This window comes from Cryptomeria japonica, chromosome 7 (genome assembly GCF_030272615.1).
Source record: "Cryptomeria japonica chromosome 7, Sugi_1.0, whole genome shotgun sequence".
Taxonomy (NCBI): domain Eukaryota; kingdom Viridiplantae; phylum Streptophyta; class Pinopsida; order Cupressales; family Cupressaceae; genus Cryptomeria; species Cryptomeria japonica.
The window spans coordinates 498,930,347-498,958,023 of record NC_081411.1 but is presented as its reverse complement, the minus strand read 5'-3'; the positions used below and the strand labels follow the sequence as shown (position 1 = coordinate 498,958,023).

Genomic DNA, 27,677 nt, shown 5'->3' with positions numbered 1-27,677 from the left:
ATGGGGAAAAGAATGAAACCCTCACTAAAAACCAATTGATTGACCTTGAAAAACATCCCAAGTACCTACTACACCCTCTACAAGCACTTGTTAAGAGTTTTAGAGTGTAAGGTTAGATTTACCCTAGTGAATCTCAACCATGCTTGAGCAACAAGAGAGCACACGTGGATTGGGAGCACTCCTAGAGAGCTTAGGTGTCTAAATTGGCTAGAAGACAATATGAACAAAGTATGAAGCCCACAAGGATAACATCTGACTGCCCTTAAGAAATAAAATAGCTCTCTTTGAGTAACCTCCCCATCACAAATATACATCAATCTTCATGCAAGCATGTGTGTTTGATTAGGTCATTCATGTTCATGTTATGTCAAGTTATGTTATTGTATCAATACTTGTGATCATATCTAAAGAGAATTATATCATCTTCCATTATCAATTGCAACAAATATGAGGTATTGTTATCAATAAGATTTGCACCTTGCTAAACTTAGAGTTCAACAATCTATTGAAACACTCCTGGGCTTGTGGGTTGCCCAAACTTGGAGTGAATCTCTATAGAAATATAGTTCTTCTTGGAACTATCACCTAAACTACTTGCTTGTTGGGAAAACAGGACAGAAATTGTATAAAATGAAACCTACAACTAGTGGTGATGCACCAAATTAGTTTTCAAACCTATACATTATGTTTTAAGACCCAATCTATCTCAAAAACAAGATTTATCTCACACAACTCAAGCTCCAGATGTTTATACATCATTTTTTCATAGTAAGGTCAATATTTCAGACTTTATAGAAGGAAAAATAATAATTTTCACAACTAAGAAATGATGAAAGTCATAACACAAGCTATAACTTCATGTTATTTCTGCATGAAGGTACTATATGAAGAAAGACATATTAAAGGATTGGCATATGAATCACTAAAAAAACATCATTCATCCATGTTGCACAAAAAATACAGAATAGAGAAGGTAAACACTTTCTTTATTAATCAAAAAGGTGCTTACAACAACTGTATAGATCTAAATATGAGTTATAATACACAATAGGCAAGAAATAACCTATTGCGGGTTACAATACAAGCTTCAAGCATTAAGAACTAACTAAGAAATGAAGCCTAAGGTTTAGATTTATAGCTACAACAACTTGCTACAACAAAGGAACATGTGCTGAGAAATAAAATGACAAGAAATATGTGTTACATTGATTTTTCTAGGTAAATCCTCCTTAGGCGTCCAAGTTGTTTGTTGCTATTTTTTAGCCTTCAAATCAGCCCCAAAAAGTAGTTTTTATGAAGAAAAGTCCTTCCCAAATGCTACCCTATTGATTAGGCTCTTTAATCAACTCCTAGATGCTTGGGAAAGGCCTTGGAAGTGGTCAAAACCGCCCCCTAAATTTTCCCAATTGTTTGAAGAAATCTTCAACCTCCTCCTAGATGTTCTCAACCATTTGAAAAAGTCTTCAAACTATCCTAGATTCTCTCCTTGACTATTGCAACCTCCTTCCATGGTAATAGGGCATTTGCTTTGTTTGTTTGAAGTTGAAAAAGTGTTGGGGTTAGATTGAACTAAAATAGGCCATTAAAGACCCCCAAAACTACCTCAAACTGTGTCATTATAGCTCCAAATTGCTCCTCAAATGCCTTCATATTCATAAAGGACATTCTGACATGTCAAAAGGACACTTAAGGGTCCTAAAAATTCTCTTTTTCTTTAAATTTTATACATTTTTAATCATCTTCAAACAAACCTTTTTTCACAAGACTATAGCATTTTAGAACTTTATTTATATGTTGAGGCTCCCTTTTAGAAGATGAATAACATGATCGATGGCCTTGAACATAAACCAAACACCTTATTAACCTTTACACTTGATAACATTTAATCTTTTGCAAATTCTAGGATCAAACTCAATGCTTATTGAACCTTGAGAACACAATGTTAAAGGCTATTTAGGCCACAGGGAAAAAATAAACTAATACTTTTGGCAACTTCTGAGGGTGTTTTTCTTGCTAAAACACTAAGACCAATTGCCTTGCATATCCATTGGGCATAATAGTCAAAACGACCTGAAACAACTCAAAAGAAGACTTGACTGACTGTTGTCACGCCTTATAACAACTGACAAACTAACCTAAAAGACTCAAAACATTGTGCTTCAACACTTGAGAAAAAAACTAGACCAAACTACTTGTAAACAACACTTATTGAAAAGGAAACCTAACCTACACTATACTAACAATGAGTGAAGCTTACTCAAACAAAACCATTCACTAGTTGTGAGAATAGTTGCCCTTTCTACACAATATACAATGCTTTACATGGTTATGGACAACTACATGAAGATGAATAATGGACAAAAGGCCAACAAACAACTACAATAACCCTTAAAGAATATACACAAGTTCAATTACCTCCTCATATTGAGCATAAACATTGTTGTTTTGACATGGATAAGTGAGTTGGCAATTCTCTTCTTTAGTTGCAACCCCATGCTTGGGTGTAAGCATGACTGATTTTTCTTTGCTAGCATCCATCCTAGCTATATGTCTGATTGGACACTCTCTTGAGAAGAACAAAATAGAGCTCTCTTTGCTAGTCTCATCTTGATGAACTGATTCTTCAAGTTCACTTTGTTGGTTAGAATGAGTTAGCTCATATGATTCTAGTGCAATCATAACTAATTTTTCCATTTGGTAATGATGTTCACAACTTTCAGATTTGAGAAACACTGATTTATCATTAAGATTTGAACAAAAATCCTCAATAATGTTTGAAAAAATGTCTTCATCAAACCTTTTATTGGTTTTACCAAGCATGACATGTTCAACTCCATGATTACCTTCTTGGATATTTGAAGGTATATCAAAACTCATACCTTGGAAGATACGCTCCTAATTCTCACCTTGCTCAAGTTGACCAACATCTTCATGTTAAGTAACCTCTTCACTTCTTTAGACAAGGTTGTCCTCATGTAATCTTTCGTGGACTAGTACCTTACTAGATTGATTTTCATCATTTTGTTGCTCAAGACTTGTTGATGGTGTTAGTGCATATATGTCTTCTTCATTCTCATTAACAAAAAATGGAAGTTCAGTAAATAAATCAATCTTTATCCCATCTTTCTTATCACCTATCCCTTGTTCATCCTTACTCTCCTCAACAAAACTAGGAAGTTTATTGAACAAATCGGCTAGAACCTCCTCATTAGCACTTACTTCTTGCTCTTTAACCTACTATCCTAGATCATCATGATTATCATTTACCTAATGTAAGTCTTATTTTCCTAGTTCTACATCATTTGTAAGTGCATCAACATCAGATAACCCTTTTTCTACCTCATAAAACTCTTCATGTTGTTCAACAAACCCTTTTGATATACAATAGGACCTCCTGGAGAATATACAAATGATGCTAGGATAGGAACGATGATTTGCAAAGGGATCTTGATGAGTTTGGGGAGTTTCTTGAGGAGGAGACAACTCTTCAGAGGACCGCTCTTGATTGATAATGGATTGGATTTTCTTTTATATTTGTCAACAAATTTCAAGCACAAGTTCTTGTAATTGCAAAAGATTCTTTTGGGGAATGATGGTATGATTTTCTACATGCACAACCTCTTGCATAGGGTAAAAACTTCTAAAACTTGAGATTTCAACTTTAGATGACTTACTTGAAGGTTGAATAGGTTCAATTTTCCTAAAACTTGGAAATTTATGCTCATGAACCCTTTCTTCAAAGAATGTATTTGGAAAGTGAAGTGCTAGTTTATTCTCCACCTTTTTTTCTTGAGTCAACAAAAGCTTCATTTTCTCTTCTTTAGCAACCACCTCCCTTGTAAGATCTTCCTCATGCTGCCTCTTTCATGCCTCCAACTGTTGCTCATGAAGATAGGCATGGTAAGATAATTCTTCCTGTTGCAAATCACACTCTTGTCGCTTCTTTATATCAACCAATTGCTTAGTCCAATCTAGCAATATGTTTTTGTTGTTTGCAATCTCCATTTTTTCATCATTTTTGGAGTTGATTGGGATAGTGATTGTGTTGGTTTGGCATAAAAAAAGCTTCTTAAGGCTAAAGATGAGCATATACAGGCTGCCATTATTTTTCATCAAGGGTAGGTGGTTGGTAAGCATATTGAACATGTTGGTTATCTACTATTAGAGAGTTATTTAGGTAAAAACTAGCATTGTAATTTCTTTGAAATGGCTAGTAAGATGGTGTAGGAGCAACATTTTCATTGAATGGGGAATGATAGATGTATTGCTATGAAATGAAGACATATTGTAGCATTCATATAAGTTGGAAACTCAAGAAAAAATGTTTTTTCTTGTAATAACCTAGTACATACCAACACTTGTCTACTTGAAACCAATAGATGCTCTTCCAAAGTCACCAAGTGTATGATTTTATTGCCTCCAAAGGCAGATATTTCTAACATACACAGTAATATTAGAAAAGTATGGAAAAGTTTTGAACTAGGATAGTTCAAACTATCCCATCAAGTGTGCCAAAAATTGTTATCAATAAGATTTGCACTCTGCTAAACCTACAACTAGTGGTGATGCACCAAATTAGTTTTCAAACCTATACATTATCTTTTAAGACATAATCTATCTCAAAAATAAGATTTATCTCACACAACTCAAACTCCAGATGTTTATACATCATTTTTTCATAGTAAGGTTAACATTTCAGACTTCATAGAAGGAAAATAAATAATTTCACAACTAAGAAATGAAGAAAGCCATAGCACAAGCTATAACCTATATAAATCATGTTATTTTTGCATGAAGGTATTGTATGAAGAAAGACATATTAAAGTATTGGTTTATGAATTGCTAGAAAAACATCAATCATCCATGTTGCACAAAAAATATAGAATAGAGAAGGTAAACACATTCTTTATTAATAAAAAATGTGCTTACAACAATTGTACATATCTAAATATGAGTTATAATACACAATGGGCAAGAATGAACCTATTTTAGTTTACAATACAAGCTTAGATAATTAAGAACTAACTTAAAAAATGAAGCCTAAGGTTGAGCTTTATAGCTGCAACAACTTGCTACAACAAAGGAACATGTGCTAAGAAATAAATGACAAGAAAGATGTTACATTGATTTTTATTGGTTAATCCTCCTTGGGCGTACAAGTTATTTGTTGCTATTCTTTAGCCTTCAAATCAACTCCAAAAGTGTTTTTTATGAAGAAAAGTCCTTCCAAACTATTACCCTATTGATTAGGCACTTCAATCAGCTCCTAGGTGCTTGGGAAAGGCCTTGGAAGTGGTCAAAATTGCCCCCTAAATTTTCTCAATTGTTTGAAGAAATCTTCAACCTCCTCCTAGATGCTCTCAACCACTTGAAAAAGTCCTCAAACTATCCTAGATTCTCTCCTTGACTGTTGCAACCTCCTTCCATTGTAATAGGGCATGTGTTTTGTTTGTTTGAAGTTGAAAAAGTGTTGAGGTCGGATTGAACTAAAATAAGCCATTAAAGACCCCCAAAACTCCTTCAAACTATGTCATCATAGCTCTAAACTGCTTCTTGAATGTATTCATATTCATGAAGGACATTCTTAAATGTCAAAATGATACTTAAGAGTCCTAAAATTGCTCTTTTTCTCTGCATTTTATACATTTTTAGTTGTCTTCAAACAAACCCTTTTTCACAAGACTATAGCATTTTAGAACTTTATTTATATGTTGAGGCTCCCTTTTAGAAGAGGAATAACATGATTGATGGCCTTGAACATAAGTTATCAAACACCTTATTAACCTTTACACTTGATAACATTTAATCTTTTGCAAATTCTAGGACCAAACTCAAGACTTATTAAACCTTGAGAACACAATTTTAAAGGCTATTTAGGCCTCAGGGTAAAAATAGACTAATAGGTATATCATTCAACATTTACTTTAGCATTTCAATTTACAAATTCAATTCAATTAGGGTTAATTCCAAACCAAAGGTTATACCTTAGGCAAACCCTTATCAACAACAGTATTTTCCTTCTTTTTATGTGTACGCGACAAATCTAGGAGCCACAGAAAAAGATTTTGGTAGAGGAGACAATGACGATCAGATTTGACTTTTGTAGAGGCAAAAACTAGAGGACCAAGATGAAAATTGCCACCAACTTGTGAATTTTTAATGAGCTTTCATTAATATATTTTGAGTAACATCTTGATTATAGAAGATTCTAGTTTGTCTGCATCCGACATTAGGGACCGGGACACAAATATCTACACGGTCCCACATTTCTAGGTCAAACTTGTTGTCATAGGTGCCTCTTTGATTCTTGTGTGCAGACTTAGCTCTATGTCTTTGTATCTCATCTGTAGCTCATTGTTTCTATTGTTTCATGTCAATTCTTCATCATTCACCCTTAGATCTGGCATTCAAATTAATTTCAATTAGAGAAAGGAAAAAGAAATTGATTTGCATTCAATCCTCTTGCATTGGATCAATTGAGTTCTCCCTTCCTTTAATTTTTTGTTTGGAAGTTCGGTCATTTCCTAGTTTATTAGTCTTAACTTGTGAAACCCTAATTTTTCATGCATTACACTTGTGATTCATGCAGGTTTCTCACTAAACATCAAGGTCTTTGTTTCACATGCACACATGCACAAAAAAAGAAAATATAGAACAAAGATTCTAAAAAATATTTGTACCCTAGGTTGATGTCCTTATTTTAACAAAAAAGAAATTAATTGAGATACATACAAAAAAGGTATGCAATACTGAATGAACCTATGTTTGAATTATAGTTAAACTCATTTCAACAAGTTATAAAAAATAAATTATACCACAAAAATAATATAAATATATACATGCCCTAGATATTGGTGTTACAAATCTATTAAAAATTATATATTTTTTCCTTTCTACAAATAAACATGCTATACCAAATAAATGTCACATTTAAAAATATTGTTGACTTTAAAAATAAGTTATTAAAGCTACATAATAAATCTAGCAAATTATGTGTGTGTGTACATATATATACATATACATATACATATACATACATACATATATGTATGTATGTATGTATATATCTATACATATCTATCTATATGTATGTACACACACCCACACATGTACATGCATACATGTATGTATGTACACACACCCACACATGTACATGCATACATGTATGTATGTATATCATCTTCATATCCTTAATGATTTAGTTGCTATAGGTGTCAAAAGTGAATATTTGGTGAAAAATGTTAACTTCAATGTCCTACATTGGCCAAAAAATGGGACATGGTATTGTGGGCTGACCCATGTACATTTTATTAGTTCATTTTCATGTGACATATCAATTTCATTCATCAAATTAAGTTTGTGGCATTTAGAATCAAATTCACAAGGTCAAAATTGATCTCCATCATTTTATGTGATACTTAAAACTTTGAGATATTAGTTACCAAGGAAAAAAAATTCATGACAATAAGAATTTTATTTAAAATAAATTCAACTTCATTTTTCTTTCATTAGTCCTAGAGACAAGCCTCTCTATCATCTTATTCAATTATCCCATTTATTTCAACTCAACTATCGATCCCAAGTCTTTTTTCTATAACACTTAATGCTTGAGAAAAATTAATTTCATCTATTTTCCCTAAATTAATGTAAGTGGGATTTTTTTTTAGTAAGTAAATAGCTGGATAGGCCAACACCTTTATTAATAGTAAAGGTTTTACATCCGAGAGGTGTCAATATACCGTTTCCTCCTTCCAAAAAATAGAAGTATTTCCAGTTTTAGAGACAACCAATAAAAAACCAACTAACTATCTATATATCAGCTTTGGCCAAGAGTACAAAATCTGAGCACAAAGACCTACATCCAGTACTAGAAAATAGTATTATCTATCTACATTTACAAAACAGTGCTAAAAAACTAGAAAAGTATTTGAAAGACAAAACAAAATCTTGTGAGAAAGGGCACCATCAATCACTGTCCGAGGAGCTTGGGAGATTGTCATAGACCTGTTGGGCAGTAAGGGCTTGGGGTACAACAGGGCAGTCTCTGGCGTAGTCCACATGAGCCTCTCCAGCCACAATTTCCTCCACCAGTCTCATATCATTTAGAATCCATAGTTCCCCACGCCCCAATCCCCAGTAGTTTCCTTCTACCACAACACCATTCTCATCCACCCCAATGTCCCACCTACCCAGCAGACCTTCCTCCCGCACATATTTCCCCAGGTCAAAGCCCTTCAACCTTGCCAAATTGTCTGTCACAAATAGAATGAAGCTCAGGCTTCTATTTTGTACCACCTGACCTTGATTGTATTTATCCAGATCAATGGTCTGCAGAATACATAATTTCCTCGTCTCCCCCCCACATCCCGGGCCATGTAATATTGATGGGCCAATAGAATATAGTTTTGGTCATCTATGTTGTCCAAGACTGCATCAATTTCCCCCAAAAAGGAATGCTTGAAAACCATATGATAAACCTTCTTCGTTCTAGGTTTGCACACACCCATCTGAATGCAAATAGCCAAGAACATGGTCAGAATACTCGTGTTCACCCTATATTTGTGCATTTCTTGCAAAAATTATGAACCCAGAATCTTCTTTATCGCATGCAGTAATAATGGGAGCTTCGATTCCAATACCATCAGGAGTCGTTTCTTCATGATTTGTCTGAGAAATGCCATTTGCTACTTAGTTAATTCCAACAGTACAGGGGTATCCATGCCTACAACTCCTAAATCACTCAAAAAGAATGAAAGATGCGATGTGGTTGTAACCATTCTTCCAAATATATAATCCCCTTCCCGAAAAATGTTGCGGGTTGAATTGATTGCATATCATATCACATTATTATGAAACATATCTCGCTCTGTAGTCCAAATATATCCAGTATGCATCTTTAATTTATGATTATCCCTCACACCATGAAGCTCAAGCCGTCGCCACCTAGGCCTCGTACCGATTCGAGTACAAACCACCTATTCAAATAATAAATATTTCGCAACTTGTTTGTATCCTCTATCATGTCACTTGGTTATTGAGTACTTGCACAACAACTCCACACCTGCCAAATCTTTGGAAATTGTACCACCACCCGCTACCAATCTTCGATATTATTACACACCGATAACTTGTCAATTCCACTTCATTTTAAAAATTGATAGTTTCAACACACCTTTTTTGTTCCACCACATGTTTGGCCAAGTAATCTGCCAACTCATCACCCTCTTGATAGATATGGCAAATTCTAAATTCTTCAAAATTCTTTAACGCATTTCTGATTTGTGACAACCATCTCTCAAGTTGCCAGTTCACCGTCCATTGATTCCTAATTGCATTGATATCAACAACGAGTCCCCTTCCAAATATATTTTTCTAACCCCCAACTTCCTCGCCAGTTCAATTCGTTTCAGGGCTACTTGAAATTCTGCTATGTTATTGGTAGTCTTTCCAATGTATTCAGCTAACCTCCCAATGATACAACCTTGGTCATCTCTAGCTATGCAAGCAACACTTGCATGCCCAGGATTACCCATGGAAGCTTTGTCAAAGTTTATTTTAATTCATCCCATCTCTGGGGCTCGCCACCTTGTAGCCTTGCGCTTCTCTTCCACCTCCGATTGTTTCAACTCATAACCCTTGGGAACCATCAAACCCAAAAATTTCTTCTTCAATTCATTATCTTGGTTTGTGAAAATGTTGGATTTATTAAATAGCCTTTTGGTTTCTTCATTCACCAATTCCACTGCCGTAGCTTCCATCTTTGATGCAAGAACCTCCCTCGACATTGTCTGATCCTTGAAAATCCACCTATTCCTTTCTTTCCATAGTTCCCATACAATTGTGGATGCGAGAACATGCCATATGTTGTTGAGCATACCCTTAGACATTTTTAATGGCCAAGATATAAACCATTCCTTGATGCTCTGGGGCTCCACGTGATGAAAGCCTAGCTTTCCCAAAAAGAATTTCCAACAGAATTGTGCACATGGACAAACCCAGAGGAGGTGATCAACACTTTCTTCATTATTCTTACACAATAAGCATCTACTAGGGCCAAAAATCCCAATTTTGGCAAGTCTGTCTTGTGTCAGTATCCTACCCTGAATGGCTAACCATGAGAACACCCAGCTTTAGGAAAGAAATATTTACCCTAGAGAAGTTTGATTGGCCAATGACTTTCCTCTAGAGCTACTTATTTCAGCCTATACCCAAACTTTACCTTGTATTCCCCATCTTTGGAGGCGCACCATCTGATTCTATCTGCTTCCTGAGATACTGGAATAGTTCTATCTTTGAGAATGTTGGATAAGGTTTCTTTTTTATTTTGGGGAGCGTTAATATCATCCAAAGATTTCCCACACCATTTTTATATACCATTGACATTGATCACCTCACCAAAATTGCATATTTTAGACCCCCAAGCCCTGATGGTTGCAACCCTAATCTCCCTCAAACTGTGATCCATCTCCATCTTTTTGAATCCATCCCAGGAATCCTCCCAAAACGCTGTCGATTGACCATTGCATATTTCCCAAGTGATGTATTTGGACACCAATTCCCTGCTTTTGCATATAAAATTTGAAATGGCTGAACCTTTTGGAGGGTTTCTAACTCTTATAATATTGAAAGGGTCATTTGAGTCTAGTTACTTTTTTCTAAGTATTCTAACCCACTTCAGGTTTGATTTAGTCACGGTCCAAACTAGTTTTACCCCAAGAGCCAAATTCATGATTCTGAGTTGCCTTATCCCAACACCCTTGGCATTCCATGAATTGCAAACTTATCCCATGCAAGTAATGGATTATTCTGATCCTCATGAGGGCCAGACCAAAAGAATCTTCTCAAAATCAGATTTAGGTTGTCCTCTACTGTTGTCGAAAGTTTCAAACATGTCATAGAATAGATTGGGATAGTCAATAAAACAACTTTTACCATGAGTAATTTGCCTGCTGAGGTCAACCATTTCCCTTTCTAGAACTCCATCTTATTTTTGTAGTTCTCAATCAATCTATCCTAGTAGAATTTTTTGATAATTCCACCAAACAGAGGCAGCCCTAAGAACTTCCCTGGGAATTTTGCTACTTTTAATCCCAATATTCTTTCTATGTCCAGTTAGAGCCCCAGTCAAATATTGAGGAAAAATACTTCAGACTTACACCAGTTTATAGACTATCCAGAAGCCTTACTATACTTGTCCAAAATGGGTTTGATACTTATTGCTTCACTTCTTGAGGCTTCTCCAAAGAGGATGGTATCATCCACAAACTGTTGATGAGTAACCGGTTCTACTTTAGGGGTGACCTCAATGCCTTTCCACTAAACCCCTTCCCTTCCAGCTATGATACTCCTTCCCAGAGCCTCTACCATTATAATGAATAGATAAGGGGATAGTGGATCCCCTTGCCTTAGACCTTTGCCATAACTAAAGTACCCATTGGCCAAGCCACTAATAAGCACAGAGAATTTCGGAGCCTTAATGCACCCCCTAAACCATTCAATCCAAGTCCAATCAAACCCAAATCTAGATAGAACATCTAGTAAGAAGTTTCTATCTACCATATCATATGCTTTTAAAATTTCCAACTTGATGATCATGTTGGGGATCCTTAGTTTCTTGGTTGTATGAATCGCTTCATGAGCAACTATGATTCCCTCTGTGATAGACCTACCGGAGAAAACCCACTTTGTTCCTCTGATATGATCTTTTCCAGAACCTTTTTCTATGTATTTGCCATTACTTTAGTGATTATCTTGTAACATGTATTGAACAAGGCGATTGGTCGGAAATCATTCATACCTGAGGCATCCTTATTTTTAGGGATAAGGGCTAAAAGGATATGGTTAAAGGATCCCAATATCGTAACCTTTTTCCTTGATTCCTCAGCTGCCTTGAGAAGATCCTCCTTAATGATCTCCAAATATGCTTGATAAAAGCAAGCCGAGAATCCATTTGGTCCAAGCGCCTTGTTCTCCTCCTTAGTAATGATGCTAGGTAGTTGAAAAGCCATCATTCTAAGTTCCTCCATAGATATAGGTCTAGACATTGCCCTAATCTCTTCCTCAGTGATGATGCTAGGTATCTAATTCATAAACTCACTCCTTATCTCCCCCTGATTAATGTGTTGTGCTCCTTGATTCAGAAGATTCTGAAAGTATCCCACCACTTTTCTATTGATCTCCTCTTTAGAACCAAGTACAATCCCATCTTCTCTGATCAACTCCAAGATTTTGTTTTTGTTTTTGTTTTTTACTGCAGAGTTGTGGAAATTTTTTGTTTTCTTGTCCCCTTCCTGAAGCCAGAGCTCACACGATTTTTGCCACCAAAATTGTTCCTCTCTGAGTAGTATTTCTACTTTCTCCGCTTTGAGTTTCTATTCTAGTCTGAACTCTTCTTCTCTCATACCATTGGCAATCACAAATTCATTTAGTGCTCTTAATTCATTTTTGATCCTTTGCCCTTCTGTGAAGATGTTATTGAAATGTGCCCTGTTCGACTCCTTAAGTTTATTCTTTATATATGAGAGTTTCTTGTGAAAGATAAACATCTTGTGATTTCCAAATCTAAACTCCTTCCACCATTGATTCAATAAAGCCAATAGAGATGGATTCCTGACCTAAACAAGGATTCGCTAGAGTATGGTTCTAAAGCAAAGACCAGTTGAATTGGAAAATGGTCTGATCCACTGAAAGGAAGAATGGAAGACTCCACCAATCATGGGGTCCTATACCAATCTCCAAAAAGAAAGAATCTATCTATTTTTTCAGTTATGCTGGTGAAACCCTGCCTTTTATTGGTCTAGGTAAACTTACCATTATTTGTCTCAATCTCCTTTAACTGATTGGAGTCAACAAATTCCTTAAAGTCTCGTTGAATTCTATTCCTCACCATAGATCCTCCCATTTTCTCCAAATTGTTGAGGATTGCATTGAAATCCCCCCCAATAACTATCTTCTCATCTTTTTCTATGCTAAGTCTTCTAAACAATTCATGCCAAAGCCCCCTCTTGGCTGGTGTGGCAATGGGTCCATATAAATTGATCACTTTCTAGCACTGATTGTCTTTGAAAGCTTGATATTCTACCATCATCTAGTTACTATGAGATTCCATCAAGGAGCATCGAGCCTTTGAAGGGTTCCACAAGACACCAATTCCACTTGAAGCCACCGTAGATTCCACAAATACTCCCTCCCACTGCCTCCAAAACATCAACCTCCTCTCTTGCTCAACTTTATTCCATTTAGTTTCCATAATTAAAACTATATTTGCCTTGCTTGACTCTATTTGGCGCTTGAATAGGTGCCATTTTCTAGGGGCATTTAATCCCCTAGCATTCCAGCTCAGGATCCTCATGGCTCCTTAGGAAGGGGTAACTCCTTATCGTTTCTAAGAATTGTTTGGAACAATTAGGTCTGTCCTCGCGTACAGCCCACCATTACCAGTTTTAATTTGTTTGTTCGATGACCCCTTTGCTTGCTTACCTTGAATTTGGGAATTTTCAATGAAGACTGAATTTTCTCTAAGCCCCTTTCTTCTAGGATTCCAACCTGAAATTATTCGAAGCTATCATTCATGTCAGAGTATGCATTAATTAGATCTTCTTCAAATTCCTCATTTACATTTGGGATCTCACCACTCTGCCTCTCACCTGACCCCAGATCATGTGACTCTATGTGATTACCCTGATTTCTCATTATGGGTTGAACTATCTTATTATCCAAGTGATTCTCCTACATAGGCAGAGGGATATCTGATAGAACTAGATGTTTTGATCCATTCCAAACTTCCTGCGAAGGCTTCATCGCCTTTTTCTTAAGCTCAAGCATCTTCAGATCAATTTCCCCAGTGCCAGCTGCATGAGCTAGTGGCTCCTGATGAATCTATGTTCTCTCTGAGTCTTCAGGGGGAAGTCCCTAGATTTCTTCGGGACTGCATCCTCCGGACCCAAATTTCCATCTACCTGATCAATCTTCTCTGGACATATTAGGTCTATCAATTCTTTCTTTATGTCTGTGAGTGAGGCCCCACTTGACTTCTCCTTTACACTACTAAGAAAGAATTGTTCAATTATGTGATCTGCATCAACTGAGATCTTGAAATTGCAACTGTCTAGGTTGTGGATCAACGATCTGCAATGCAGGCATAAATCTAGTTTGTCCTCACTATCAATCAACTATGTCCAATTGCCCACTTCCAACATCAGTTCAATTTCTGATGAAATCTTTGCCTCCATAGGAATGCTCACACAAATCCTGAAATAAGTTCCCATTGTTTGATCTTCCAGAGGATTAACCAAATACAAGAAATTGCCCAGTTTACTACCTATACTTTTCAGAACTCCATCACTCCAAAACTCCGATGGCAAATTATAGATGTGGAGCCATACTGCTATTTCAGGGACACTCACAGTCTTGGGATTGAATACCAGTATCTAGTCAAACAGATGCATCTGAACCCCATCCATGAATAGAGGGCCATAACTTAGAGCTCTTTGCTTGTCTTCCATCTATTCTAGGGTAACCAAGTAAAAACCATTTGCGACAAGTTTACACAATGCATTCACACCCCGTTGCTCTTCACACCAATTGTTGATTAGCTCCCGACTCTTCCATCTAAATCCCCCCATTTAATAAAAAACCCTAGTTTTTCCATGAACTCTTTATTTTGCCTCACAACATCATCTATAATAGCAATTGACCAAGAATTCAGAGGATCCTTACCAATTTATGCTTTGGTGCCTAGGGGGGGGGGGATTGATCCCATTGGAATTCGACTCACTGCTCTGATTTGCTCAACCCTTTGAAGGTCCAACCTTGAAACGATCCGATCTCCAATTGCGCACCACATCCGCTTTGGGTATCAATATTTTCCTGAACCACCCATTCTGCCCTCTTTGGAAGCCCTTTGCCTTCCATTCCTGCGAATTGGCAGGCCACATATTAGTGGGATGCTTTATGTTGGATTGTCTATTCCGATTCCTGCTCCGAGTCCAAGGGGGCCCAACAAAATTTTGGTTTTTTACTAGCCTTGGCTATCGATCATTCCTATCCTGGTAGAATGAGTCTATCCAACGCCCATTCCTGAACACCCATTACGCCTCTTAGTAGATAATTTTTTTCAGATGGATATGTTTATAATGTAAATGGGATTTTATTTTCCCTATTTAATGTTTAATTTTTTTATGTTTATTTATTTCTAGCATCAATCCTAGAGATAAGTGTCTTTGTCATCTTATTTTTAAATTAGTGTATTTATTTCAATTTAATTGTCAATCTCAATTCTTTTATCTATAAAACTTATTTTGTTGTATTTACCCTAAATTAATGTAAAACATATTTTATTTTCATTTACCAGAGTTAAAAATAATTTTTATTTATTTATTTTACAGTGGTGAAATTTGCACACTCATGCCATTTCCATTAAGTATTGTGCACATTTCGAGGAAATGTGTTGATACACACACACACACACACACACACACACACACATATACACACACACACACACACACACACACACACACACACACACATATATATATATATATATATATATATAGTCACAAACAACATAATATTGTGCAAAGTTGGGCTCATCCCCCTAACTTTTATCCATTCCTATACAAACTCATTCCCACACTCATAGCCTCTACCTTACCTTTCCATGTGCATATGTCGATACCTTCCTCCATATCACGTATTTACAATACTTATTTATTCATTTATTTCAATATAATTGATATCAACTTTGACTTGATTGTTTGTTTTTCTTGAGACAAAACATGCTTCTGAAGGTAACCTCTTAATTGTGGGTTTATTCACTTTCTTTCTAAAACCCAAATTCAAAATTTGGTCAATTGATCACCTTTCCCTTTCTTGCCCTATGTAGACTAAACACGTTTTAGTTTGATTTGGTGTTATGTGCTAGTATTTAAAGACATTCAATGCATTCAAAGTGTCATGATTGAATTTGGTGCACTAAAAAGTATAAGGCATCTACATACATTATTCTAGGCACTCACTACTTGACTTTGATTGATCCTCTCTTATTTTTTGAGGTTGACCTTAGAGAACATGTTTCCATGTGACATAACAACAACTTAAGTTAGGCATTTCTTAATATTGCAAGTCTTAAGATATCATACAAGAGTAGATAAAGACGAAATATCTTTAGATGAGCAAGACCAAAATTTTACATCCAACAAGGGCTAATATGGACTTAGAGGACTAGTTTGTGGCAATAACTTTTGTATGAGACTTGTAAACTTGTCTCTTGACAAAATGAAGAATAAACACATCACACAAGAAATATTTTTGACAAAAAGATCTCAAGTCTAAGACAAAAAAATATAATAATCTATATTCTTTGATTATCAAACCTAATAGCACAATCCTCCTATTTCTTTTTTTAACAATAATTGGATTAGTCTAAATTAACCCTAAAGAAAGTTGATTTTTTTCTTTATTTTTAATATCCTTAAATTTTAAATTAGAGATAATGGGTTTTTAGTATGTTAGTAAATTTGAACAATCTGAATACGTCTATTGAGATCAAGTCTTGTTGAATGTAAGATCTGACACCATAAGACATGAGACCAAGATGATGCCTTTAATGAATTTGGTGAAATAGATACACCTCAATCTTTAAATTTCAATTGAAAAATTTTCAGCCTAAGACTTATTGAATAAGTAAGATGATCTTGTAAATGATAGAAAGAAAGAAAGAAATTATTTTAACGTCCACAAGGCTAAATATAGCCTATGGGATAGACCCCTTCCCAAACCAACCTCTGCATTTCAACTCTTTTCTTGTGTAGCGCGATGATGAGTGCCCCTAACTTCTCCACAAATCCCTTGTTGAGTAAATTAACCCACGAGCTGGCTGCCAGGAAGTTTTCATAGTTGTCCCCGTTGGCTTTGAAAGTGCCACATTAAAAAATGAAGTGCTTTTTAGTTTCAACTTTACCTGAAGTGGAAAAAATGCACACCCTTTCCTCCCAAGTTTCTTTTGGTCTTTTCCAATGTCCGGTTTCACAACGGAGTTGTTGAGAATTAGTTCTTAATTGAACAATGAGGATTTTGGCTTTCCATGGTATATTGGCCTCTATGTATTCTTTTTGATGATGGTTACAAGAGGGGTTAAACTATTCAATATAGTATTTCTTCTTTCTCCCTAGCTCTTTATCCCAAGTACGCTTGTGGAATTTATCCATAACATAAGCTTTGATCCCCTTATTATCCATGGGGCACATGTTCAAGTATATACCCCATTTTCTAAACCATTTGCTATTTTGTCGCATCCAAGACTTCTTTCTTATGCATAATGTGACATTGAAAATGACGTTAGGCCATCAACCCTCTTCCATTTGCCCAATCCTTTTCAAATAATTTATGAGTCTCGCCAAAGCAATTGCTTCTATAGGCGCAACCCCCACTTCACACAACATGATATCATAGGGGACTGAACTTTTGAGTTTGAGCTTGTTTGAAATCAAGCATTTTTGAATTTGCTTAATTTGTTCCACTACACGTCAGAGGTGTTGCTAGCCCACACTTCACAACCATAAAGAACAAATGGAAGCACTAAATGTCCAAAGAGAGTTTGGGTAGTCTTCCATTCCCATAATTCTGCCTCTTCACACCTATTTTGAAAAGCATAAAATGCTTTCCAACCTCCCAACATTCTCTTCTTTCTGCAACCTTCCCAACTTAGTTTTTTGTTGAAGTCAATACCGAGGTACTTGTAATCTACCACTTCTTCAATAACACTGCCTTCAAAAAAAAACTTATGCTGGTTATGCGTTCTTTTGATGGAGAAAACCATAACTTTCGTCTTGCTAATGTTGACTTGCATCCCCACTGCTCTACAAAATTGCTCAAAAGAGTGTAGGTTCTCTTGTAAGCCAAGAGCAGACCTAGCAATCAAAATAAGGTCATCTGCATACAAAAGGAGTCTTATAACAAACTCACCCAAACAAAAACTGTCACCTTCTTGCAGATTTAACCATTCTTCAAATTTGTCAATATATAAACCAAAAAGTGTAGGGGTCAAAGGGCATCCTTTCTTGACCCCGATATCACTCTTAAAACTTTTGGAGATGCCAGCCGAAGTTCTGATTTTGACTTTAACCTCCTCATACAACCTATGAACAACTGCTCTAAGATGTATAATAACCCCCATTTCCTCCATTCTTTGCCAAAGCTTATCTTTAGGGATCATGTCAAAAGCTTTTTTGAAATCTACAAAGCAACAAAAAACTGCCTCTTTTTGTTCCCAAACTTTTTCAATAATGTGCCTTAGAGTAATGCCATGATCAACCATGGAATGCTTCGGTTTGAAATCTGCTTGCCCTTTAGCACGCAGATTTTGTTTTCTATCATACTGCCAAATAACTTTGCAAAAATAGGGTTTATCATAATGGTTATATAATTTGAGGGATTGTTCACATCCCCTCTTGAAAAGAGGTATTGCCAAGCTAGTTGTCCAATCAGCAGGAAACCCTTGTTGAATAATGTTATTGAAATTTCTTGTGATATGTGGTGCAAGAATTTTTGTGCCCACTTTAAATACTCTGCCTGAAGTTCAACTAGGTCTTTTTCTTTACCATTAGCCATCTTCTTAATACCCATCTTGACCTCTTGAATGGTGAAAAGCTTAATGGTAGTATTGACCAAGGGGGGGGAGGCAACTTGAGAATCTTGCTCATAAAGTTGCTTTGCATAATCGAACCATTGAGGTGCTATAATAGTGTTTTCAGTTTGCTTCTTTATTGACTGAAGTTCCCTCCAAAATAGCTGGGGGTTCTTTTTTCCAAGGAAGATTAACTCTTCCCTCTTTATGACCATGAATTCAAATTTTTTCTTTCTTAAAATCTGCTTGTAAACTTTGAGATTACTTTGTTTATTATTTGTCTCTTTCAAAGTTATCCTTGCCTTCTTGCATTCTTCATCAAACCAAGCATTGACCGGAAAAGAATTTGTTTCAGCTTTTCTATTTTTGGCTCTTTTACATTCAATAAGTGCCTTGTGAATTATATTAATAAGCTCAAGACTACAAGGCCCATGGATATGAATTCTCTCCTCAAAAAGTCTTTCAACTGCTATTTGAAATGTATCACAGTTTTTTCGAGTTAACAAAATTCTGCCATTTGAAATAGATTGCGGAATACCCATGGATTTCCTTTCAAGTTGTTCCTTTTCAATCCAAGAAAAACTTAAATAAATTGGTTTATGATTAGAATTTAAGTCCCAAAGTTGTTCACCAATCAAGACCTCCTCCATTTTTTCACACAAACCATATGAGCATATGCCATAATCCACTACACTTGTACCATTATAAGTATTGCAAGTAAAATTGCCAGACCTCGGCCATCTAGCCAAACCATTGCAGATGACTAAGTTTAAAGACCCACATAAAGTAAGCGTATGGTCCCCAAAAGCATTCCAACCTTTGTCTTCAGAGACCCTCGCCCACTGATGAATACTTTCCTTTGTAAGCCAAATAGGATTGCGATCTTCTTTACAACACAAAATGTTGGTTTGTTCACTTGATGTCCTAACATTAAAACCCCCCACCAAAAGTACTTCACTGAGCTGAGAATACATTGCAATATCCTTTTTTAAAGCTGCAAAAGGATCTTTGTGGTCAAGGCCTCTATTCTTGTAAGTTTTTGAAACTTGCAGACAAAGTAACATGCCACAATTCGAATGAGTACCATTTTCTGCTATTTTGAACCAAATGAATTGTTTATTCAAATCTTCTCTTTCTAGCTAAATCGAACACCCTTCTTTTTCCTTCACTAAGATCATAATACCCCTGTGACCTTCCCTGCTGCCTTGTTCCACACTGCCAACTTCAAATACCCTTCAAACAAAGGTGTCTTGCACCCTTCATGCTCATGAGTTTCTATGAGACAAATAATGTCTCTATCCTCTGCAATAGGCCCTAACCCAGGTCCACGTCTCCATGGATAACCTCTACAATTCCAACAAACTAGACTTAGAGAGAACTGGGTAAGTCTTGATTGCTATTTGTGTTGGCATGTAGGACTCAAAGTTGAGTCTACCATCCCGTTAGCCCATATTGACTTCGTTGGTATACTTTCTACCAAAGAATTTGCTGCCACTTCTTTGCTACAAACTTGCTGTTTTGTTTTGTAATGAGGCCCAAAAGAGGCAATAACCGCTTTACCTTTGTACAACCATGCACTTTTTCCTTCATCCCTAGCTGCTCTAACTATTGACAATGCTTCCCTCTTTTCCTCTTGTTGCCTGATAGTTAAATCATCATCTAGAGAAAAGCAAGAGGCCCTAAGGAGTTGCTTTTTACCTAGAAGAACTTGCTTGTCCCGTATGTTTGACATGATGATTTTAATGGGTCTTGCTCTTTCATCGCTAAGCTTACCCACCCTCCATGCTTGACAAATCTGCCCTTGCCAGCTCAATTTGTCTTTTAAAAAGTCACTAACCAGATTGAGAGTATGTTCATTTCTCCCATAGTCCTTCACACCTTTAATGACTATGTTTGCTTCTCTTGCTTGCCTTTCTTTAGCTTCTTTGTCTTGCATACTGCCAACCCATGTGTTTGCTTCTTCTACTTTATTAGAAGAATTGTTGATAGCTTGTGCCCAAGACTTGAAATTTTTAGAAGACCCTTCTTCCTTACCTTCTCTTTCTGCCCTATCCTCTCTTTCTACCGCTCCATGATTGTTTGTTTGGTCAACTTCTTTGCCTACCTCCTGAGGTGATTCAAAATTCAACACCTCTTTACTTTCCACTGTAGATTCTTTCATGGCTTGCTAGGCAGTCTTCATGTCTTGCCATTCATTCTTCCCAACCAAAAGAGCCTCTTGCAACAATGCTAATTGCTCTTTTAAGAATAGTGTTAATTGCTCTTTTAGAGATTTGTTATTTTCTGTCAAAGTTTGATTTGCCATTATTAAATCATGAATTTTGAGATCCCTTACCTATCCTTGGCATTCTAAAACCTCCAACCTCTTCTTGACACGTAATAATTCTTCCACATATAAATTAGATGAGCAAGTGAGAGGTGTAGAAGAGGCGCTGTAAAAGCCAGTGTCATCCATGTCCTTGCGACCTTTACCTTGATATAAATCCTCCTTTAAAAAAAATTAATTAGAAAAGAAAAAACAAACATACAATTTTATTTTATCTTTGCACGAGACGTAGTGATATTATATAGTCCGGATAATTTTGGACAGTAACGAAATTACAAAAGTCAGTATTTCTTTGTTTTTGAAAAGACTATATTGAGTTGTGGTGCACAAGGACGACGACAGAGGGGAGGAGGGCACGTCAATTCTAATTCCACCGCCAACAGATGTTCATCTGCTATCCATGGTAATCTTCTCTTCAATTCAAACCTCCTGCTGATTCTTTCAATATATCAAATTTTCTCATTTCTTAAGAAGGTCCCCTTGGTTGATATCAATAGGCAATATATACCATATCCTCGACCTCTTAGAATTTCAACGGTTCCAGATTTACAGTAGAAATATAAATGCAAATGCTGAATTGTCGGAAATATGATTAAAAACAAGCTGAGAAGTGATATAATTCCGCTTCTTATTCTTCAATTGCACAATGAACAAACAATCATCTCTGTCGAACAAAATTATGGATCAATACAAACAAGAAAGATATTGCAGCTAACATTCAATAATTAAGGCTGATAATAACAATCTGCAACAAACACGCTCACATGATTTGCTAGTCAGACAAACCCATTAGCCTACAGTGTAAGACCCATCTGCTCACTTCACCAATTATTTAACAGAGTAAAAATGAAACAATTCTAGAAAATTTCTTGTAAAAAATGTTAATTACAATTCCATGCTAAATATATTTCAGACACCACATTACACTAGATACAAGATATATTTATAAATTGTCAGATATACATCAACCCTTAAAATGAAATTTGAAAGTAAGTAGTTTTCAAATACAAAAGCTTTAAAACTGCAATTTACAGAGTCAAAAGTTTATAGATAATGGTTCATGGCACAAAACTTATTATTTGATCTAAAATTACTTTTTATAACTTTATGAGTTGTGACCAAAGTTCAAATTCATTTCCGAAATGCTGAGTTGCTGGAGCCCTAAGAATTTAAATTGTTTAACTTGTTTGAACAGCGAGCTTTCACTTTATCTTGTGAATGTAGCAGAAACATGGTTATATTAATTGCAGGAATCATCACTGGCAGGTTATGTTTTCACGTTTTATAAGCGTGTTTTGAAATGAATTGTCTCTATGATAATTCAGAAATGCCCAGAACCGCAAGGGCATCCTGGAATGATTCCAGGGTAATTTCGGGGTCCCCAACTCTACAAAAATAAGAGTCTAATTCAAACTAAACCACCCCCCTGGCCATTCCTGTGCCATCACCAACCTAACCTTTTTCTAAGTCCCCGTGTCCCACTCCACGCTAAAATACCAAACTTCTTTAACAATGCCCGAAAGAATGAACTGTTGCTCCAAGTTAAAGAAAAAGCTCCTGGAAATTTGTTTGTTCACCCAAGCTTCAATTGAATTTGTTTGCATTTGTTGCTCCGAAGAAAAAAGTAAGGGCTACATTCAAATTTCATGAGCTGCTCCTGTCTGCAATCAATAGTGAACACAATTTATCAAAAGTTAAAAGAAGTAGATCTGCCATTATCCATCATGGCTTTGGTGGAGACGAACTCATCATAAGGTAGCTCAAGCTTTCAAGAACAAACTCTGCATCTTGACCGTATTATGTCCACATTTCTTTAATTAATTTTGGATTCCTTCATTTGGGTCATTTTAAATTAAGATCCAGTAGATCAAGTGTACACAACGCCTGGTTCAACTTGAAAATCTGACCCATCTACCTTATTAGAAAGCTCTCTTAGATGATTAATGATGCCTAAGTGGGATATGAATCTTGATGATTGCCTTAAAAATGATCTCCTTATTTTATACATGCTTCTTCACAGATGTTGCAACCTTTTCGGTCCATGTAACAGTAGACTGCAAACCCTTCCCCATCAAACTCATCTACATAACTGCTTACCAAAATTTATCCCTGGTATCCAAATGCCAAAAAATAACAACACAAATGCATATATCTATGAAACACCTTTCCCATGCTTCAATCAAGAGGTCAAATGGTATTCCTATATAAAACTCACGGCCTTAAGAAGATCAAGTTGCAAATTGTCCTTGTTATAGTTGAATGGACATTACATATGACCTGGATATTTCAGGTACTCAACAAAAAAATATGGAAAATTTTAAAACAATAACCCCTGGAAAACTCGTATGCAAATAATGCTCATATAGTTGATGTATATCATTGACATAGAAGATGGTCATATCATCAATTTAGAGGATGGTTGTATGGTTCACACAGACCTGTATGTGGAGGATGGCCATATAGTCAATGTAGACTTGTACATAGACCATGATTGTATGGTAGATGTTGGCCTCTATGCAAAGTTGTACAATCAAGTTTCAAAGCACACTTGTATCCAGAAAAAGGTTGTATAGTTGCTGCATATGCATATGTAGAGGATAATTTCTAAAATTGATGCAATATAGTAGGCAGAGAATTGTCATATAGTGAATGCAAACTGTCAATGCAGATTTGTACACAAAGATTGAAATAAGCCCATATCCAAAGATTGACATGGACCCTTATGCAGAGGCTAATGTGGACCTCTAGGTAGACATTTCCAGAAATGGATGATCGGCATATGTGGTAATATAACAAGGTAGTCATCATCTTGGTCGTAGTGAAGTCCAATATTGTTCACGTTTAAACCTGAGTGCTTCAAAAGGTCCTGATATCAAGTTTACTATCATTAAATCCAATTCCTTGTACTTCATATTAACACCATTTTCTAACATATTCACAGGCTTATATCTTACCAGGTGTCTTTGATTTAGTATGCTGTGAAGTTTTGAAGGTTGGCCAAGTGTGATTTGGAAGGTTCACAAGCACTTAATATAACATTTCTTCCACTCATCTTGGACCCATTTTTTCCTTTTCTATATCTGTAATCTTGATGCAATTATAGTAAGGTTGGAATACTTAATTATATTCCAGTATCCAAGGGAAAAGGTTGCTAGTGAATTGGTTTCATCTTCAGAGCATCGCTGCAACTCCAACACTCCTCAAGTCTTTGGCTTGATTGTACCTTTGTTGCACTCTTCTTCTTTTGTGTTTGAAGAGTCACATCACTAGCTCATAATTGATAGCGTGACATTTGAGGTCAATTACATATGTCTTGCCTTTGTTCTCTAAAGAGAGAGGTTTCTTTTTCCAAATATGATTGGCCTTCACTGCTATCGAACGATCTTGGCCTTTGATACTGTCAAACAACCACAACCCAATAGAACATCATAGGAATTTAGCAAGGAGATGATCACAATGTTTAGTTGAATGATTTGGTTCCTGTGAGAAACTTTTGGAGCCGTTAGTACACCTAGTACTTTAATATTATACTAGTCTCCTCCAATAAGATAGAAAGTTGATTGTGATGTCCCCACTAGACTCCAACAATCTTGCGTTGGCTTGCCGTGAAAGCTTGTAGTTTGAGGAATTGAAGAAAAGGTTTCTAAAGCACAAGGCTATAGTAATGGTATCAAACGAAATTATCTTAGTCGTAGAAGATGAAGAAATTGTAAACCAATACCAATTATGGAAGGCGTTCTATATGGGTGATCATATGAGTATCAGAAGATAATTGAAATCACGACGATGGTATTTATTGATCGAGAGAAGTATGTGTGTGTTGCCGTAACCATAAACATCATGTGATATACTCAGTGGTAATAACTTGAGCACGACACTATGATTTATTCTCCGTAGTCGAGCACCTCTATGCAGCTACACGATTATGTGGAAGAATACTGGTTCTGTAGTAGATGCCTCCAACATGTGCACCGTATCACCATGGATCGATCAGATGTAGAGATGAAGACATAAGGCTATAAGGAATAGACAAAAGCATAAGTAGCGATCGGAATCTGAATATGAGTATCAATCAAGAAATATCAGTGCTTTATACTCGCGTGTTTCTAATCAAGGGAAGACCTTAATTAAGAAAACATGGCATCCGTGTATCAGCAAGATTATCGTTGAACAGATGACTAAAAACAATTAAAGATATCGAATACCATATTGGTCGTCAATAACAATACAAATTATTGGGGAGGTATCGGATCAAAGCATGGTGAGGAGATCATCAATCTCTATCAAGGACGAAAGGACCAATGTGGTTGTCAAGAGACCGACCAGGTTTATAGCAATAATAGTGATTAATATTTACCATCGGGGACATTTGGGCATAATCACAATATCGGCAAAGGCTAACATATAAATAAACACCATTAATAAACAACGACTATTCAATTAAGGAGAGAAGACCACCCGTCCTTGAGGGCAACATGATCTTGTCCAAGCATTAAGTATATTAATCGATTAGTGGAGAAGATATATTAATCACTGGTTTGTAAGAAGACTAAGAAAAGGTCATGACTCACTGATTATAGAGCAATCGACATAAGGATAATGATGCGGTGGATAACATTAATAATGAAAGGATGCGACTACAGGGAAGTAGTGCGATGAAGGTAGGCAATCGCCACAATCCACGAGACATGTCTCATCTATGTAGTTCGTCATCCCAATCACATGGTATAGAAGAACAATCACAATCTCTCATTAGGGTGGGGGGGGGGATATACACCGGCAGATAATATGAAGAAGATATAAAAGAAGTTTGATCAAAAGCTGATATTTCATAATATCCAAAAAGGAAGAGATTATTATTATTACTGGTTCGGGTCTTCTCAATCAAGCATCCGCCTTGGGCTTAACAATCAGGAATGACACCATTATCTGTATACTTCAAAGGAATAATCAGACATAGCTATAAATGACAGGGAGAACTCTGACAACCTGAGTTTACAGTTGTATCAGAAACAACAGAAAGGTTTCTCTGTAATATAGGTCAGCACATAGTCATTGCACAGTTCCCACCGGAGATATTACATGTTAACAGATTAATAAGGGTCATACATTACAAATTCTGAATAACACATTCATTGTAATCCTTAGACACCAGCTGTATCAAGTTAGAGGCATAAGTATATTCATATAGCAGATTATAACTATCATTCTTATTACAAGTGGTATCTAGTATCGACTATTTCAGTTTATATGAAGATTTTGGGTTAATTATTTAGAAGGAAGTCATCTAGGATTAAAGTGTAAGCTAATAGTCCCTTATTTCTAAGGATTCACAAAAGGGGACATTACAGTGGTATCAGAGCATAATCCTGCCAGCCTGTGAAATAAATAACATTCCAAAGGTCAACCATAAGGCCTAACCAAAAGTTTCAACATCCAAAGAGAAAGATCAACTACCGTCAACCTAGAAAAAGATATCATAATCTCAAGTCTATACTGAAGAAAAGAAACTACTCGTATAGAAATCGTACGAAATTATTAGCAAATCGAGAATTCCTACATCGTTTCCGTAATTTTACACAAGGCAACAACAACATCTTCACGACAAGACAACAGCAGATAGAAGCATTCTCGCGAAGAGAATTCCTGTCGTATACAATGATCTAGCGCATTGCATTCTTCCAAAAAGATGTATGTTGATATAAAAAGGAAGCTTAGACACATGAAAACTAAGATAGAACTAAATTGAAGAATAAAGATATAAAATTATGAAGTAATATGTATGAAATAAAAGAAACTGATCTCATATACACCAGCAGTCTTGTATGAGGAAAAATATATATGACCATGACAGGTTTATAAGAATCTAGTATATACATTCAAGGCAGATTTGCATAAATCATTTAGGGGAGAAACATGAGTTATCTTTTATACAAGTACTATATAATAAAGGATCCTTCTAAGGCAAAATTTGTGAAAGAATAGAGTAGCTTTGTGAAGATTCTATGGTTGGAGTCACAAATAGTTTTTGAGCAGACATATGAAAGAATTTTGAGTAGACTGGAAGGAAGAAAGAATGCAGGAAGAAATAAAAAAAAAAAAAAAGAAAAAAAAAAAATGAAAGCTCATTTGTGAAGAGTCTATTGTACTCTAATTCGAAGGCTCAGTTGAGCAACATTAATTAATAACATTGAGCTATAATTTTCAAATATACAATCTAGAGAAATTTATCAAGATAAGTTCTATCCTTTGAACTATTCTTTAAATTTTAAGTTGAATAGTATAATGATATGTATTCAGTTATGATAAAATTATGTTTATTAATATACTGCAACTCTCACTTTAAGTTAAAATTGTTTTCTCAGGACTAAAGGCAAATCCCTAAGGGGACATTGTAAGGAGGTAAACAATATGGTTACAACAACCAAGAAAGAGGGAAGACAGAATGGAGGTTAAGCTAAGGGCCGCCAAGTACATGCTTGGTGTAGGAACGGCTCAATAAAGACCCCACTCCTTTCCGAAGAATAGAAAGAGGAAAGTTAGAATGTGGAAGGCTAACCTGAGCTGCCAAGTAGAGCAAGTAAGTCTCTTAGGTTTGGTGTAGAAATGGCTCAAGGGAAGTCTCCATTCCGAGCATAAAGAAATGTAGAGGAATTATTACACAAAGAAAGTCAATCCTCTCTAAGTGTAATGGCTCAATGAAGCCAATGAGGATAGCTAGGC

At 36.0% G+C, this 27,677-nt stretch overlaps 1 protein-coding gene across 2 annotated transcripts in view; it reads left to right on the top strand.

Annotated features, from left to right (window-relative positions):
* LOC131060183 (F-box protein 7) overlaps nucleotides 1–27,677 on the top strand; it is a 336,958-nt gene that overhangs the window by 34,163 nt on the left and 275,118 nt on the right. For both annotated transcript variants that reach the window (XM_057993325.2, XM_057993326.2), the window contains one exon: nucleotides 21,261–21,357. In XM_057993325.2, the coding sequence (XP_057849308.2) occupies nucleotides 21,261–21,357 (97 nt within the window). The remainder of the gene's footprint in view (nucleotides 1–21,260; nucleotides 21,358–27,677) is intronic.